Source organism: Chiloscyllium punctatum, chromosome 12 (assembly GCF_047496795.1).
Source record: "Chiloscyllium punctatum isolate Juve2018m chromosome 12, sChiPun1.3, whole genome shotgun sequence".
Classification (NCBI taxonomy): Eukaryota; Metazoa; Chordata; class Chondrichthyes; order Orectolobiformes; family Hemiscylliidae; genus Chiloscyllium; species Chiloscyllium punctatum.
Window position 1 is genome coordinate 14574210 of NC_092750.1, and position 14421 is coordinate 14588630.

General features: G+C 42.7%; 1 protein-coding gene across 1 annotated transcript in view; it reads right to left on the minus strand.

Annotated features, from left to right (window-relative positions):
• Positions 1–225: 225 nt before the first annotated feature.
• Positions 226–14421, minus strand: part of LOC140483615 (protein phosphatase 1M-like) — a 53330-nt gene continuing 39134 nt past the window's right edge. The window contains exons 5-10 of the mRNA XM_072581890.1: positions 11954–12038; positions 11167–11285; positions 7866–7929; positions 4163–4270; positions 2403–2551; positions 226–1988 (exon numbers count right to left, since the gene is read on the minus strand). Of these exons, the coding sequence (XP_072437991.1) occupies positions 1841–1988; positions 2403–2551; positions 4163–4270; positions 7866–7929; positions 11167–11285; positions 11954–12038 (673 nt within the window). The 3' untranslated portion in view covers positions 226–1840. The remainder of the gene's footprint in view (positions 1989–2402; positions 2552–4162; positions 4271–7865; positions 7930–11166; positions 11286–11953; positions 12039–14421) is intronic.

Here is a 14421-nt window from a genome sequence, read left to right on the forward strand (position 1 = left end):
TTTTCCAGCAGCACATTTTTCAGCTGTACCATCACAGCTGCAGTGGCAGGTATTCCATCACACTTGTGCTTTGTAAATGGTGGGTAGGCTTTGGGGAGTCAGGTGAGTTACTCTTTTTTTTAGTATTCCTGTTGTGAGACAGTGTTTTCATAAGCAGAGATGTTTAACAAGGGCTTTCCAGAACTTAAGGCCTAGCTCCTGAGTTAACTTCATTCACAGCAATCAAAATGTTTTAATTTTATTTAATTGTACTCCATAATTTCTCACATTTAAAAAATTTACAGAAGATATTTATAGTATTTCATCAAATGGAATGTGTAGGCTGCAGGGTTAAATATCTGCTATGTAACTGTTGTTACTGTTTGTCAATCAGGGTTGTGAGAGTACATAGACCAGAATTAAGGGATGCAACGTCAATGTACCACACTAAAATTTGAATGCACCAGTTATTGAATTTGGTGGCCAGCCTCCTGTTATACTGAAATCTGTGAGAAATTCAGATAAGGACTGTTATTATACACTACGATGTGGAGGTGCCACATGGGGTGGGCAAAGTTAAAATCAGGTTTATTTGGAAGTACTAGCTTTCAGGTAGCTGATTAAAGCTGGTACTTCCAAACAAACCTGTTCGACTATAACCTGGTGTTGTGTAATTATTTTTTAAATAGTGTGCACTATTACAAAGGAAGGGGACTGACATTTGAGGCTGCAGTTCTTACACGTTGCAGGGTTTAAAGGTTTGAGATTCCCCACTTAATGGCCTGTGTTCTAGTTTAACTGGGTTACCCACAATTGTTTCAGTCTCACAGGCAATGAAGAAACTTCCTGGACCAACCCGGCCTCACATGCTCTTCATAATCTGAGGGGTAAGTGTTTGTTTTTCTGCTTCAAGTTCCTCTGGAAACTTTGATTTTAAAACATAAAAGTAGAGTTCCATGGGGTGTCTTTAAATAATTAGTTATTGCTTTTGCTGCAGTTTCAGTAACAAAGCTACACTACCCTCAGAATTCAGATGCTGTCATTAGTTCATGTGCATTTGCTGTCAGACTTTTCAAAAGTCTTGATGTATTTTGAGAAATCTTGCTGGTAGTAATTATCATTGATCCTTGTTTTCTTCATTAAGGAAACTAACTACTCTTCAATATTTATACATCAAACCAAGTATGGATGTGAAAAGATGGCACTGCTACATGTAAATAAAATATGGAAATTAAATAATTTCTCTTTACTCACAGTTGAGCCTTTCCCTTTTTTTACTCTACACGATCTGAAACTTTTTTACCAATTTATTTGTTATCCTCTGCTCTAAAAAAAGTTACTTAGAATTACCTTGATTTTAAAAAAGGTCTTCATTTTGTGCTTGTTAAGTATTTGAAAGAATCTCTCTACTACAGTATAGATAGGGGACATGTTTCAAAACCTCAAACGGGCTACTATCAGTCAAGTTAGTCAATACCAATAGAGGCCACCCAGAATGTAAGTTAGGCTGGGACCTAGCAGCCAAAAAGGAATCCAACAATGTGTATTTCCCCTTTTGATTGGGAAAACAGCGCCACTGCACACTGTTGTCTTGGCAAAGATTCACAATCCCCATTGGTGGCAAAACATTAAGTGGAAGCATGAAACTGGCCATTTTCCCTGGCATATGTTCTCATGAGTATTCACTAATGCAATATTGCTCATGGGAAAGGAGTGAGTGATATCTTAGGCACTTTGATAGGATGTTCTTCTCATTCACCTGCAGTGATCCTCAAGTCTATTTGTAAACACAAGTGTATGTTTGGAACACCAACATTAATTGTCAGCTATGGAAACCTTCCAGTGTGCTTCATATGAAAACTTACACTGTTCCCCCTAAGTTATGCAATGGGATCACAAATACTGATATGTCGTCAAATGAGGCAAAGCTGCCATCTTCCAGTTTCCAGTCATTTTCTTGTTGTGTGCCTCTTGCTTTATTCACAAGACACTGGGCCAATAGCGTATACCTACAGAAATAAAGATGGGTTATTTACACTTCAGGGTTTTATGGCACTGGCTAGCACTTCTATTGCTCAGCCCAGAGGCAGTGTTTGAGCCCCATGGCAGAACATTTTGGCCACAAGAAGTACATTCATAATGTGGCCTAACAGGTTGAATACGGATAGGGCAGTCTCCTAGATGCAGAGCAGCACTCTTGAAGCTACATCGCTGGTGACATGCAAGTGAAGAGGCTTTTTTGAGCTTGTGTGGCTTAATTGCATATTGCTTTCGCAAAGTAATGCACTGGAAGAGGCAGCGGTCAATTGTTTTCTATCTGAATTTTACCAGCATGTAGCATTAACAACAGTGAAGTGACCTAATAACGTGTATTTTATGTCACCCAATGCAATGAGAACTGCTAACACAAAGTATCCTTTTACCTGCGTGGGTTATGTTTCTGATCTTCCAAAAAGTTCCGGCTGATCTCTGCCACTTCCTTATTGGAGACAACATCCCATAATCCATCAGTGGCCATTATCAGAACATCACTTTGATCAAATTTATGTTGTCTCACGTCGAAGACTGTAACCTTCGCAAAAAAGAAAATTGCAATCATAGTTGCTGTGCTTTTTCTTTGCCCTAAGAGTTGGTCATTTGGCCCTTTGAGCCTGTACTGTCTTTCGAATATGATCATGGCCAATCCTCAACATAGATGCCATTTTCTTGCTTTCTGTCCATACCCCTGATGCCTTTATTATCCAAAAAAAAATCTCTTTCTTGAATATAGTCAGTGACCTGGCCTTCATAACCCTTGTGGTAATAGATTTGCCAGGTTGACCACACAGTGAAGAAACGTTTCCTCATTTCAGTTGTAAATGGTTTTCCCAGTCACCAGAAACACCCTCTAGGCATCCAGCCTATACAGCCCTGTTAGAATGTTAAATGTTTCTAAGCTCTAGTGATTACAGGCCTCTTGAACCAATCTTTCCTCATAATACAGTCCTGTCATCTCTGGTTTCAGCCTTCTGAATCTATCAGAATATGTATCTGACATTTGTGTTATAGTTACTGCTGAACCTGTCAAAAATAGTTTGAAGTGTGTGGAATTATATTTGCTTTTTGGCTTCATAAACAACGGCAGTGGATTGGACTGCGACACTGCTGATGGTGCTGTTTTTCAGATGAGATGTTAAGCTAAGCCCCAGCCACTTGGGAAAGGTATGGGAAGTTCTGGAGAAATTCAGCAGGTCTGGCAACATCTAACTCTGCTTCTCTGTTTTTAATGTTTCAACGTTGATGAAAGACCAGAACCGTTAACTTGAGAGACCTGTTAGATATTTCCAAATTTTTGCGTTTGTAATTCTGATCTCTAGAATCCACCGTATTTTTAAATTTTGACATTTCGGGCAAAAGCCCTTCATCAGGAACGAAGGGCTTTTGCCTGAAACGTAGATTTTCCTGCTCCTCGGATGCTGCCTGACCTGCTGTGCTTTTCCACCAGTCTAATCTGGACTCTGTTTTCCAGCATCTGCAGTTCTTGCTTTTGCCTAGTATTCTGAATTTGCCCAAACTGTCAGTTTGGGTGGATGTTAAACCCCCCCGACCTCCCCCTCAAGAGTGTCCTCAACTGCTCTTTTATTCCAACTCCTCACTATTTCAAAACCTCTATCTGCCTCCTCTTTAACTACTTTCAGTGATCTCATCTGCACAACTCTCTGTTCTGTAACTGTGTAATGAACGTTAACCCCAATGTGCCAGAGTTCAAGATTCCCTCACTACTGGGAACATCTTTGTGTAATCCAATCTGTCAAGCTTCCTCAGAAACTACATCTATAAGATAGGAGCACGAGTTAACCCCTTGAGCTTGCTCCACCATTTATTGTGATCATAGCTGATCGTCGAGCTCAACCCCCTAATCTCCACCACCCCCCCCCCCATATCTCTTGATCCCTTAATCCATGAGACCACAAGAATCTTGTATGTTTAAAGAAGACCAACCCTCATTCTAAACTGCTGTAAAGACCTAACCTGTTTGACTTTCCTCCAATGTCACTACAAAATATCTCTTAAATATCACTCAAGTGCACAAAATACAGCCAAGGACAATAGGGATACAAACACAGCATGTGAAGAATTTTCTATTTACATTGTACAGTCTGTGAACAATATTCTGGAAAAGCTGTTGCTCTGAAATACTTACCTCTGGAATACAGGACAGAAATGGTTTTACATAGAGGTCAGTATCATAGGCCTTCAATCCATGGTCTCCTAAGCCTCGTGTGACTGCAATCATCCCCATCACTCGCGTCTGAAAGAGAAAACAAAACCTTTCTCACTCAAAATAAATGACAAATATTGTGAGAGGTGAAGTCACTTTTGTGTCTATTGAAAGAATAAAAGGGCAGGTGTCTGCATTCCAAAGGGATTTGACAGGAATGAGGAGGGAAACTGCAGACAAACCCAAAACACTCTTCAAATGAGTTTTACCTATCCAAAATCTTTAAAAATTCCTTCTTGGAACACTGACATCATTAGCATAAGTTGACAATCTCTAATGGCCTCCGAACTTAACGAATTAGAGGTCTAGAGATGTACAGCACAGGGACTCACTAGGTCATTTCAGAGGGCAGTTAACAGTTGACCACATTGTTGTGGGTCTAGAGACACATGTAGGCCAGACCAGGTAAGGATGACCGATGTCCTTCCCTCAAGGGCATTAGTGAACCAATTGGATTTTAACAGCAGTTAATTTTTTTATATAGTTACTAATTCTATGTTACAGATTTATCAACTCCATCGGCTGCCACAGCAGGATTTAAACTCTCGTTCATCCTCAGGTTTACTAGCCCAGTGACGTAATCACTTTGCCATCAACTCCCCTATCTCAGCAGTCACTAATAAATAGCAATTAGGAAAAGGAATTACACTCCAATCATCCTGACGATTCTTCTCTCCCCACTGAGAATCAGTCAATAATGCATGAATTAGCAAGTGTGGAGCATTCAGCCCATCTTTTCAACAGAAATACAGCTGATCTTGGATTTTAGCTCCACTTAAATAATTCCCCATATCCTCAGTGGTCATAAATCAGGGCTCAAGCAATCACTGGTCTCTAGTCTGCTGCTGGTAAAGATAAATACGGCAAGTATTTTCACATTTGAGGTTGAGACTTTCTAATTGCAGCCAAAGTGTTGGGTGCAGGTAAGTTCAATGGCGATGAACTCATCACTCTAACCAACAAGTTTCATAAAAGCTGACTGGCGGGTTTCTCAGTAAATTGCAGATTTTGGTATCAAAAACCCACCTCTCCATAAGCCCTAGAGATCATCATTGAAGACTTTACCTTCAGGTGATCCAAAGGCAATCCAAATCCTTTTGGGACTTGAGGGTCTGGGGTTTGCAGGGCAAGGGGTGTCTGAGGCAAGGGCAGTTTGATCACACAGTGTAGGGCAGTGCTTGTCACTGGCCACTTGGGTGTTTCCTTTCTTCCTGGTGGTGGAAATTGAATAAAGATTTGTGCACCTTGTGTCTCTCACTGTGTCTCACACCTGCACACACACAAACATGGGTGCTGGGGAGAAAATAAGCACTACTGCAGTTGAGCGGTAGTGTGGGAAAAGGAAAAAAAAACGAGATTGCAGCATTGCCCTTTGATGTGAAGGGCAGTGCTTGTTACTGACCACTCGGGTGTTTCCTTTCTTCCTGGTGGTGGAAACTGAATAAAGATTTGTGCACTTTGTGTCTCTTACTGTGTCTCACACCTGAACACACCCTATATTGGTGCTGCGGAAAGAATAAGCACTGCCGCAGTTAGGCGGTAGTGTGGGAGTTAAAAAGACAAAAGAAAAAAAAAATTGCAGCATTGCCCTTTGCTGTGAAGGGCAGTGCTTGTCACTGGCCACTTGGGTGTTTCCTTTCTTCCTGGTGGTGGATATTTTGAATAAAGATTTGTGCACCTTCTGTCTCACACCTGCACACACACAACATGGGGGGGGGGGGGGGGGGGAGGAAAATAAGCACTGCCACAGTTAGGCGGTAGTGAGAGGGTAATAGAAAAAAAGAATAGGAGTGTCAGCCATCCCGTACATTCTGAGGAAAGAAAAAGAAAGAACAACAACAAAAAAAACAAGAGTGTCAGAATTTTCGCTCACTCAGAGCTGGCTCTGAGGAGGCCGGACCAGTGTCAAGAACTACAAAATAAAATGAGATTCCCTTTGATGTGAAGGGCACTGCTCGTCACTGGCCACTCGGGTGTTTCTTTTCTTCCTGGTGGTGGAAACTGAATAAAGATTCATGCACCTTGTGGCTTTCACTGTCTCACACACCTGCTCACATATAACATGGGTGCTGGGGAAAAAATAAGCACTAAAAAAAAAATAAACGAGAGATTCAGAAGATCTCCTCACTCTAGGGGCTGGCTGGTCAGAGCCCACGTAAAGGAAGGGTGACTTGGTGACAGGATTCTGCCCTCCGTGCAGCTATTTCAGCAGATAACCAGGTCAGTGGCAAGTTGATGCCCTCAAGTGGGTGCTAATTAGCAACAATGTCTGGTGAGTCCAGAAGACTGGCCTCTCACCCAGCATTTCAATGTTACGGTGACAAGGTGCAGAGGAGCATTTGTCCAAAGCCAACTCACTCAATTATTTATTTATTTGTTTGTTTGTTTAGTTTTTTTTCCATTCACGAGATGTGGGCATCATTGGTCAGGCCAGCATTTATTGTCCATTGTGCCGTTAAGAGTCGATCACATTGCTGTGGGTCTGCAGTCACATGCCAGACCAGATGAGGATGGCAGATTTCCTTTCCTAAAGAACATTAGTGAATCAGATCAGTTTTACAACAATCAGCAAAGATTACATTAGGCAAGCTTTTTTTTTTAAACGCCCTTCTCCCCCACATCTAGGAAGGGGGAAATTGCACCCCATGTCTTTCAATCTCCAAAAGGAACTGGCTTGAATAGTTAATGTTGCAATGTCCAAATACAGAAGACTTTTCGACAGCACATTGTGAAATCATTATGGAGTGAAGGGGTCTCAGGTGTCAAAGGATATGGAACCAAGATAGAACAAATGGAGTAGAGGTACAGATCATTCATAATCTAATAGACTGGCAAAACTGTGAGGGACTGACAGACTGATTCATAAGCCTCAGCTCAATGCTCGAGAGTTTCCCCTGCTGCAGACTCTGCAATTGCTCGAGTTTTGATGCTTTTAGTCATAGGAGTAAACCCACAATATTGTACAACTGTTAACAGCCAACTCAATTGTCTATTGTCCCAATCAACCATACCGCCCTGTGGCCCAACTCCCCCTCCCACTCTGCTGAGGATATGGAGGTCCTGGGCCTCCTTCACCGCCGCTCCCTCACCACCAGACGCCTGGAGGAAGAACGCCTCATCTTCCACCTCAGAACACTTCAACCCCAGGGCATCAATGTGGACTTCAACAGTTTCCTCACATCCCCTTGCCCCCACCTCACCCTAGTTCCAAACTTCCAGCTCAGCACTGTCCCCATGACTTGTCCTACCTGCCTATCTTCTTTTCCACCTATCCACTCCACCCTCCCCCTAACCTATCATCTTCATCCCCTCCCCACTCACCCATTGTATTCTATGCTACTTTCTCCCCACCTCCACCCTCCTCTAACTTATCTCTCCACCCTTCAGGCACTCTGCCTGTATTCCTGATGAAGGGCTTTTGCCCGAAACATCGATTTTGCTGCTGCTCGTTGGATGCTGCCTGAACTGCTGTGCTCTTCCAGCACCACTAATCCAGAATCTGGTTTCCAGCATCTGCAGCCCTTGTTTTTACCCTGTCTATTGTCCATAGTCCATTGTACTAATGGGACCCTGCAGTCTCTTTGTAAAATCACACAGCATGCGAAGTGATTTCCCAAAGGTGTACCTGTCTTCCATCCCCATGCACAACAGGGTACTTGAGGTCGTCTTCTTCTGCAGTTTTGTATCCCCTGAAAACAGAGAACAAGACTGAGGCCAACAATCTTAAGCCAGTGTGGATTTATAAAGGCAGGTTGTCTACGCTGACATGACAAATTAGGGCTGATGATGTGCTGTGCGTAATATTACAGAAACTTACATGGGCTGTGGCTCAGTTAGTAGCATTCCCCGCACCCCCCTCCCCCTTTCCCCCTTTCCAACGAGATCCCCACTTTCACCTTATCAGGGGATGTTACGGGTCCTATGGTACTAGTAACCTTGAGGAACAGCAGATGGAGCCTGGCCAGTATTTGCTCCTTAGCAAAACATCCCTTAACAGAAACCAAAAGAAATATTAACTCTGATTTCTCTCCACAGATGATGTTCTGGGTCCTCGGACTCTTCTTCAGAACTGTTCTGAGGATTTCTCTCCAAACATGGTGCCAGGCCTGCTGTGTTTTTCCAGCAATTCCTGGTTTTGTTTTTAATCACAAAACAGGGCCTGTGGCCATTCTCATACTGGTACTTTGTGGGAGCTTGCTGTGCACAAACTGGCTGCTGGAATCTCTATAGTGCAACATTGACAGTATTTCTTTGGCTGTAAATAAGGCACTACGTAAATGCAAGTCCTTTTTTAAAATGGTGAAGTAGTCTTTGGGTAAATTGTTACAAATTGGATAATTATAAAATAATAGGAAGAATAGGGATCAATGACAGTGACACTGTTGTGATCAGGATGGTTGGCCATTGACATTCACAATCTCTACAGTGTGGAAACAGGCCATTTGGCCCAACATCGACCCTTCGAAGAGTAACCTACCTAGATCCATTCTTCTACCCTATTACCCTACATTTACTCCCAACCAAAGCACCTAGCCTACAGCTCCCTGAGCACTATGGGCAATTTAGCATGGTTAAACCACCTGAACTGCACATCTTTGGATAGTGAGAGGAAACCGGAGCACCAGGAGGAAACCCATGCAGACATGGGAGAATGTGCAAACTCCACACAGAGAGTCGCAAGGCTGGAATTGAACCCAGGTCTCTGGTGTTGTGAGACAGCAGTGCTAACCACTGAGCTACCATGCCACTCCATTCTGGGATGACCTGTGAGAAGATGGTGAAACAGGCTGTTTAATGATTTTTACAGATAACAAGTGGCACGTTCCTGGGAAAGGACTAAGAATCAGAGATTGACAGTCTTTTGCAAGTTTTAAAAAAAATATTCTTGGGATGTATATGCTTAGGCAGACCAATGAGCAGAATGGGGTATTGTGATAAACACAACAAGCAAGACTAAATTATGCATCTTTCATGTGGTGTAGCCAATTGACCAAAACGACACCCGTCATGGTGAATACAATCTGAGACAAAGTACTTAACAGCGAATGATCAGAGGTTTGCACATATTCACTGTGACAGTTGAAATGACAGGAGTGTATGAGAGTCATTTTTACTTAACTAAAACTAGTCAAGAGTAGCTTCAACATATGGGCTTGGAAGGCAAGTCTACACTTACTCAGAGTCATACAGCACGGAAACAGACCCTTCAGTCCAGCAGTCCATGCTAATCATAATCCCAAACTGAAGTCGTCCCACCTGCCTGCTCCTGGCCCATTTCCCACCAAACCTTTTGATTCATGTACTTTTCTAAGTGCTTTTTAAACATTGGATTTGTGCTCACATCAACAACTTCCTCAGAAAGTTCATTCTACGTGCAAACTACCCTCTGTATAAAAAAATTTGTTCCTCATGCCTTTTTTAAAAATTTCTTGGTCTTTCATCTCAAAAACAAGCTCCTTAATCCTGAAATCCCCAATCCTAAAAGGAAAAGACACTTGCCATTAATTCTATCTATATCCCTTATATTTTATATATCTCTAGAAGGTCACCACTTAACTTCGATGCTCAAGTGAAAGAAAGTCTATCCAGCCTAACTCAAACCTTCCATTCCTGGCAACATCCTGGTAAATCTCTTCATAATCCTCTCCAGTTTAATAATATCCTAGTCATAGAATGCTTCTGACTAGGTGGACATCAAATAGAGGGGAAGAACAAATTAAAGAAATAAAACTAATGGAGGTAACACAACTAAATATAATTTTAAAAACATAAAGGATCTGTGTAAATGATTTTCCCAGAAAGTGGATGGTTTAAGACCATAAGACCATAAGACATAGGAGTGGAAGTAAGGCCATTTGGCCCATCGAGTCAACTCTGCCATTTAATCATGGCTGATGGGCATTTCAACTCCACTTACCCGCATTCTCCCCGTAGCCCTTAATTCCTTGTGACATCAAGAATTTATCATTCTCTGCCTTGAAGACATTTAGCGTCCCGGCCTCCACTACACTCCGCAGCAATGAATTCCACAGGCCCACCACTCTCTGGCTGAAGAAATGTCTCCGCATTTCTGTTCTGAAATGACCCCCTCTAATTCTAAGGCTGTGCCCACGGGTCCTAGTCTCCCCGCCTAACGGAAACAATTTCTTAGCGTCCACCCTTTCCAAGCCGTGTATTATCTTGTAAGTTTCTATTAGATCTCCCTTTAACCTTCTAAACTCCAATGAGTACAATCCCAGGATCCTCAGCCGTTCCTCGCATGTTAGACCTACCATTCCAGGGATCATCCGTGTGAATCGCCGCTGGACACGCTCCAGTGCCAGTATGTCCCTCCTGAGGTGTGGAGCCCAAAACTGGACACAGTACTCCAAATGGGGCCTAACCAGAGCTTTATAAAGTCTCAGTAGCACATCGCTGCTTTTATATTCCAACCCTCTTGAGATAAATGACAACATTGCACTCTTAATCACGGATACAACCTGCATGTTTACCTTTAGAAAATCCTCGACTAGCACTCCCAGATCCCTTTGTACTTTAGCTTTATGAATTTTCTCACTGTTTAGAAAGCAGTCCATGCTTGTATTCTTTTTTCCAAAGTGCAAGACCTCACATTTACTCACATTAAACTTCATCAGCCATTTCCTGGACCACTCTCCCAAACTGTCTGGATTCTTCTGCAGCCTCCCCACTTCCTCAGTACTACCTGCCTGTCCACCTATCTTCGTATCATCGGCAAACTTCGCTCGTATGCCCCCAGTCCCTTCATCCAGATCATTAATATATAACGTGAACAGCTGCGGCCCCAACACCGAACCATGTGGGGCACCGCTTGTCACCGGCTGCCATTCCGAAAAAGAACCTCTTATCCCAACTCTCTGCCTTCTGTCAGACAACCAATCCTCAATCCATGTTTGATAAATACTCACCAGCCAGACATGAAGTAGTCTCGGTACAATATTTTTGCGCCAATATCACTCCTTTTCACTCTGCGAGGGACCTCATATCTTGAAAACTCTTCACCAAGCAACTCAGGCTTCAGGAAGGCCTGTGAGGAGACGTTGAGTTATTTAAATAAGTACATTTTATTTTAGTAGATATAACACGGTGATCCCGAACTTCAAATTCCTTCCCTAATCTTCACAATTTTTCAGTCAGCATATACGCCATAATTTCTTATGAGCCACAGCCTAAAATGTGGTGAGTGTGTCTGCCCTTGACATTAGATATCTATTATATACAAGGAATTTGGTGAGTATTACCAGGAAATTAGCTGCTTAGGGTTACAGCATTCACTGACCTGTGTTGTCTCGTTGTTCTCCCAATGTCTCAAATTTAAACTACAGGGTGACCCCCATATTTGCGGAATCGTTTTCTGCGGTTTCAGTTACCTGTGGTTTACTGCAGTCCAAACCTATTATAAAGGAACCTACCAGGGACTGGGGGCTGCCAGGAAGGTACGTTTCCCATTGAAATGAATTTGCTCTCTCCTATCTGCAGTTTCGGGTTTCCACAGTAGTTCTTGGAACATACCCCCGCGGATATGGCAGGGAGGGGGGAGAACTATTGTACACTCCCCTCAAACACTAAGACAATATCTCAATTCCTTATTTAGAGAAAGGTGAAAATATGCGCTTGAATAATTGCTTTAAAATCAGCCTAAAGAGCTCGTGCTTATCAAGTTCAGGAAGACTAAGGAAAAGATGTTCTATTTACCAGATGTTGAATCCTTTGTCTCTCAGTCACAGCTGTGAATTCATTGGATAGTGGCCGAACTCCATTCTTGTGTACAATAATTGCTCTTTAAAGAAAAGAGAATCAACAGTTAGTGTACTTCGCCCCACTATTGTCCGGCAACAGTCAAAAGATTTAGCAAACATGGTATGAGATCGGTACAGTCTTGTGACAAAATGTAAGTAACTTTGGGATTAGATGGGAACACTTACATCCTGGTGTTTGCACTGCAAACTGTGACCACTGCTTCATTCTCCACACAAACAGCCCAAAAGGCACTCTATACATTGGTTCGGCCACATTTGGAATATTGTGTACAATTCCAGTCCCCTTCCTTTCGAAAGAATGTTGTGAGACTTGAAAGGGTTCAGAAAATATTTACAAGAATGTTGCCAGGATTGGAGAATTTGAGGTATAGGGAGAGGCTGAATAGGCTGGGGCTGTTTTCCCCGGAGCGACGGAGGCTGAGGGCTGACCTTATAGTGGTTTATAAAATCATGAGAGGCATGGATAGAATAAAGAGACAACGTCTTTTCCCTGGGGTAGGGGAGTCCAGAACTAGAGGGTATAGGTTTAGGATGAGAGGGGAAAGACATAAAAGAGACCCAAGGGGTGACTTTTTCACGCAGAGGGTTGTACATGTATGGAATGAGCTGCCAGAGGATGTGGTGGAGGCTGATACAATTGCAACATTTAAAAGGCATCTGGATGGGTATATGAATAGGAAGGGTTTGGAGGGATACGGGCCAGGTGCTGTCAGGTGGGACTAAGTTGGGCTGGGATATCTGGTCGGCATGGACAGTTTGAATTGAAGGGTGTTTCTGTGCTGTACATCTCTATGATTCTATGACAATAATCAATAGTTCTCAACTTTTTCAGTACCAAGTCACATTTCAATGAGACAAAAAGTTCCATGGTACACCCACTGAATTGGTTGCTCATAAAGGTCACATTTACTTGCATTTACTCTGGTTATGGTGTTACTAGAGAGGTTTGCAACACAGTGCATGCAACAAACTAAGGAAGGATCTGATGTGTTAATATTTCAAACACATTGGGAAAAATACCGCGTCTTCAGGGAGAACACATTTTCAAAATCTGCTCAACTATTCGCAATTACTCGTGGCCCTAAATCTGTTCCACACAGTGCACTTGGTTCAGTGGTCTGACCAATAGTTCACCCCTAATGCAATCACTAACTTGTGACAGTTTTAAACGAGCTGTAACTTGGATTGGATACAGTATTGTTTAAGATGAAACAATGTTTATTTTACATTGATTTTCATTACCTCTATACAAAACATTATGCTACACTTGAACAATACTCAGCACACACTAATTTGTCATAACACACTGGGTGAAAATCGCTGCTATGAATGAAAGTCATTGCCACCTTGTGCCACTTAGTTCTTAACTCTCCACATGACAAGCCAAGATCAGCACTGTGGGACATACAGGGAAAAAGTAACATCAGGTGGCAAGTTGTCACATGCATACTTCTAACTTAGAGTTGCATTGATAGAGTTGGAGATGTGTGGTGCTGGAAAAGCACAGATCAGGCAGAATCTGAGAAGCAGAAGAATTGATACTTCGGGCAAAAGCCCTTCATCAGTAGTTGGCACATTGACCTCTATACCACTGAAGCCAGATGCCAATTCGAAGACACCTTCTCCTACTGCCCCTTGACCATGACCTCACCTCCCATCACCAAACCAGCTTCTTCCAGACTGTACACAACCTCATCACCTCAGGGGGTCTCTCACCCACAGCTTCTAATCTATAGTTCAGGAACTCTGAATCAAACTAATGAAGGGCTTTTGCCCAAAATGTTGATTCTCCTGATCCTGGGATGCTGCCTGACCTGCTGCGCTTTTCCGTCACCACATTCTCGACTGATCTCCAGCATCTGCAATCCTCACTTTCTCTGAGCTTGAGATGCGTTTGCCTCTCCTTTTTGTAACTAGTGGTTGCTCAGTAGAGCTAGGTTTTACTGTGGGAATTGGAGAGGAGGGGGCAATTTAATGTTCTCAGAGTACAGGAAGAAGATTCTGGGTTAGCCACAGTCACAAATCCCACATTCACAACCAGGCCGGTGACTAGTTCATGCCAGACAGCATTTGAGGTGCCGCAGATCAAACCTGTTGCCCCTGAGAAAGTTAGGATAAAATGATGGGATTCCTGGCCTTGATGTAAATCCAGTTCTGATGCATGGAAATTAAGAATAAAAATGGCAAGGAAGTGGGGGTGGGGTGGGAAAATGTGTAAAAATTGGACTAAACACTATCCAAGACAGAAGGGGGAGGTCCAGTTTTGTGCCCTCTCCAGGTGATATCGGAACAATATGAACAATTTGGAATCGGGATCATTCACAAAGCACAATCTCATTTGGGGACAGTTATGCATTATAACAGGAAAGAGGAAGCGTGGAAATTCTGTGGAAATGATGACAA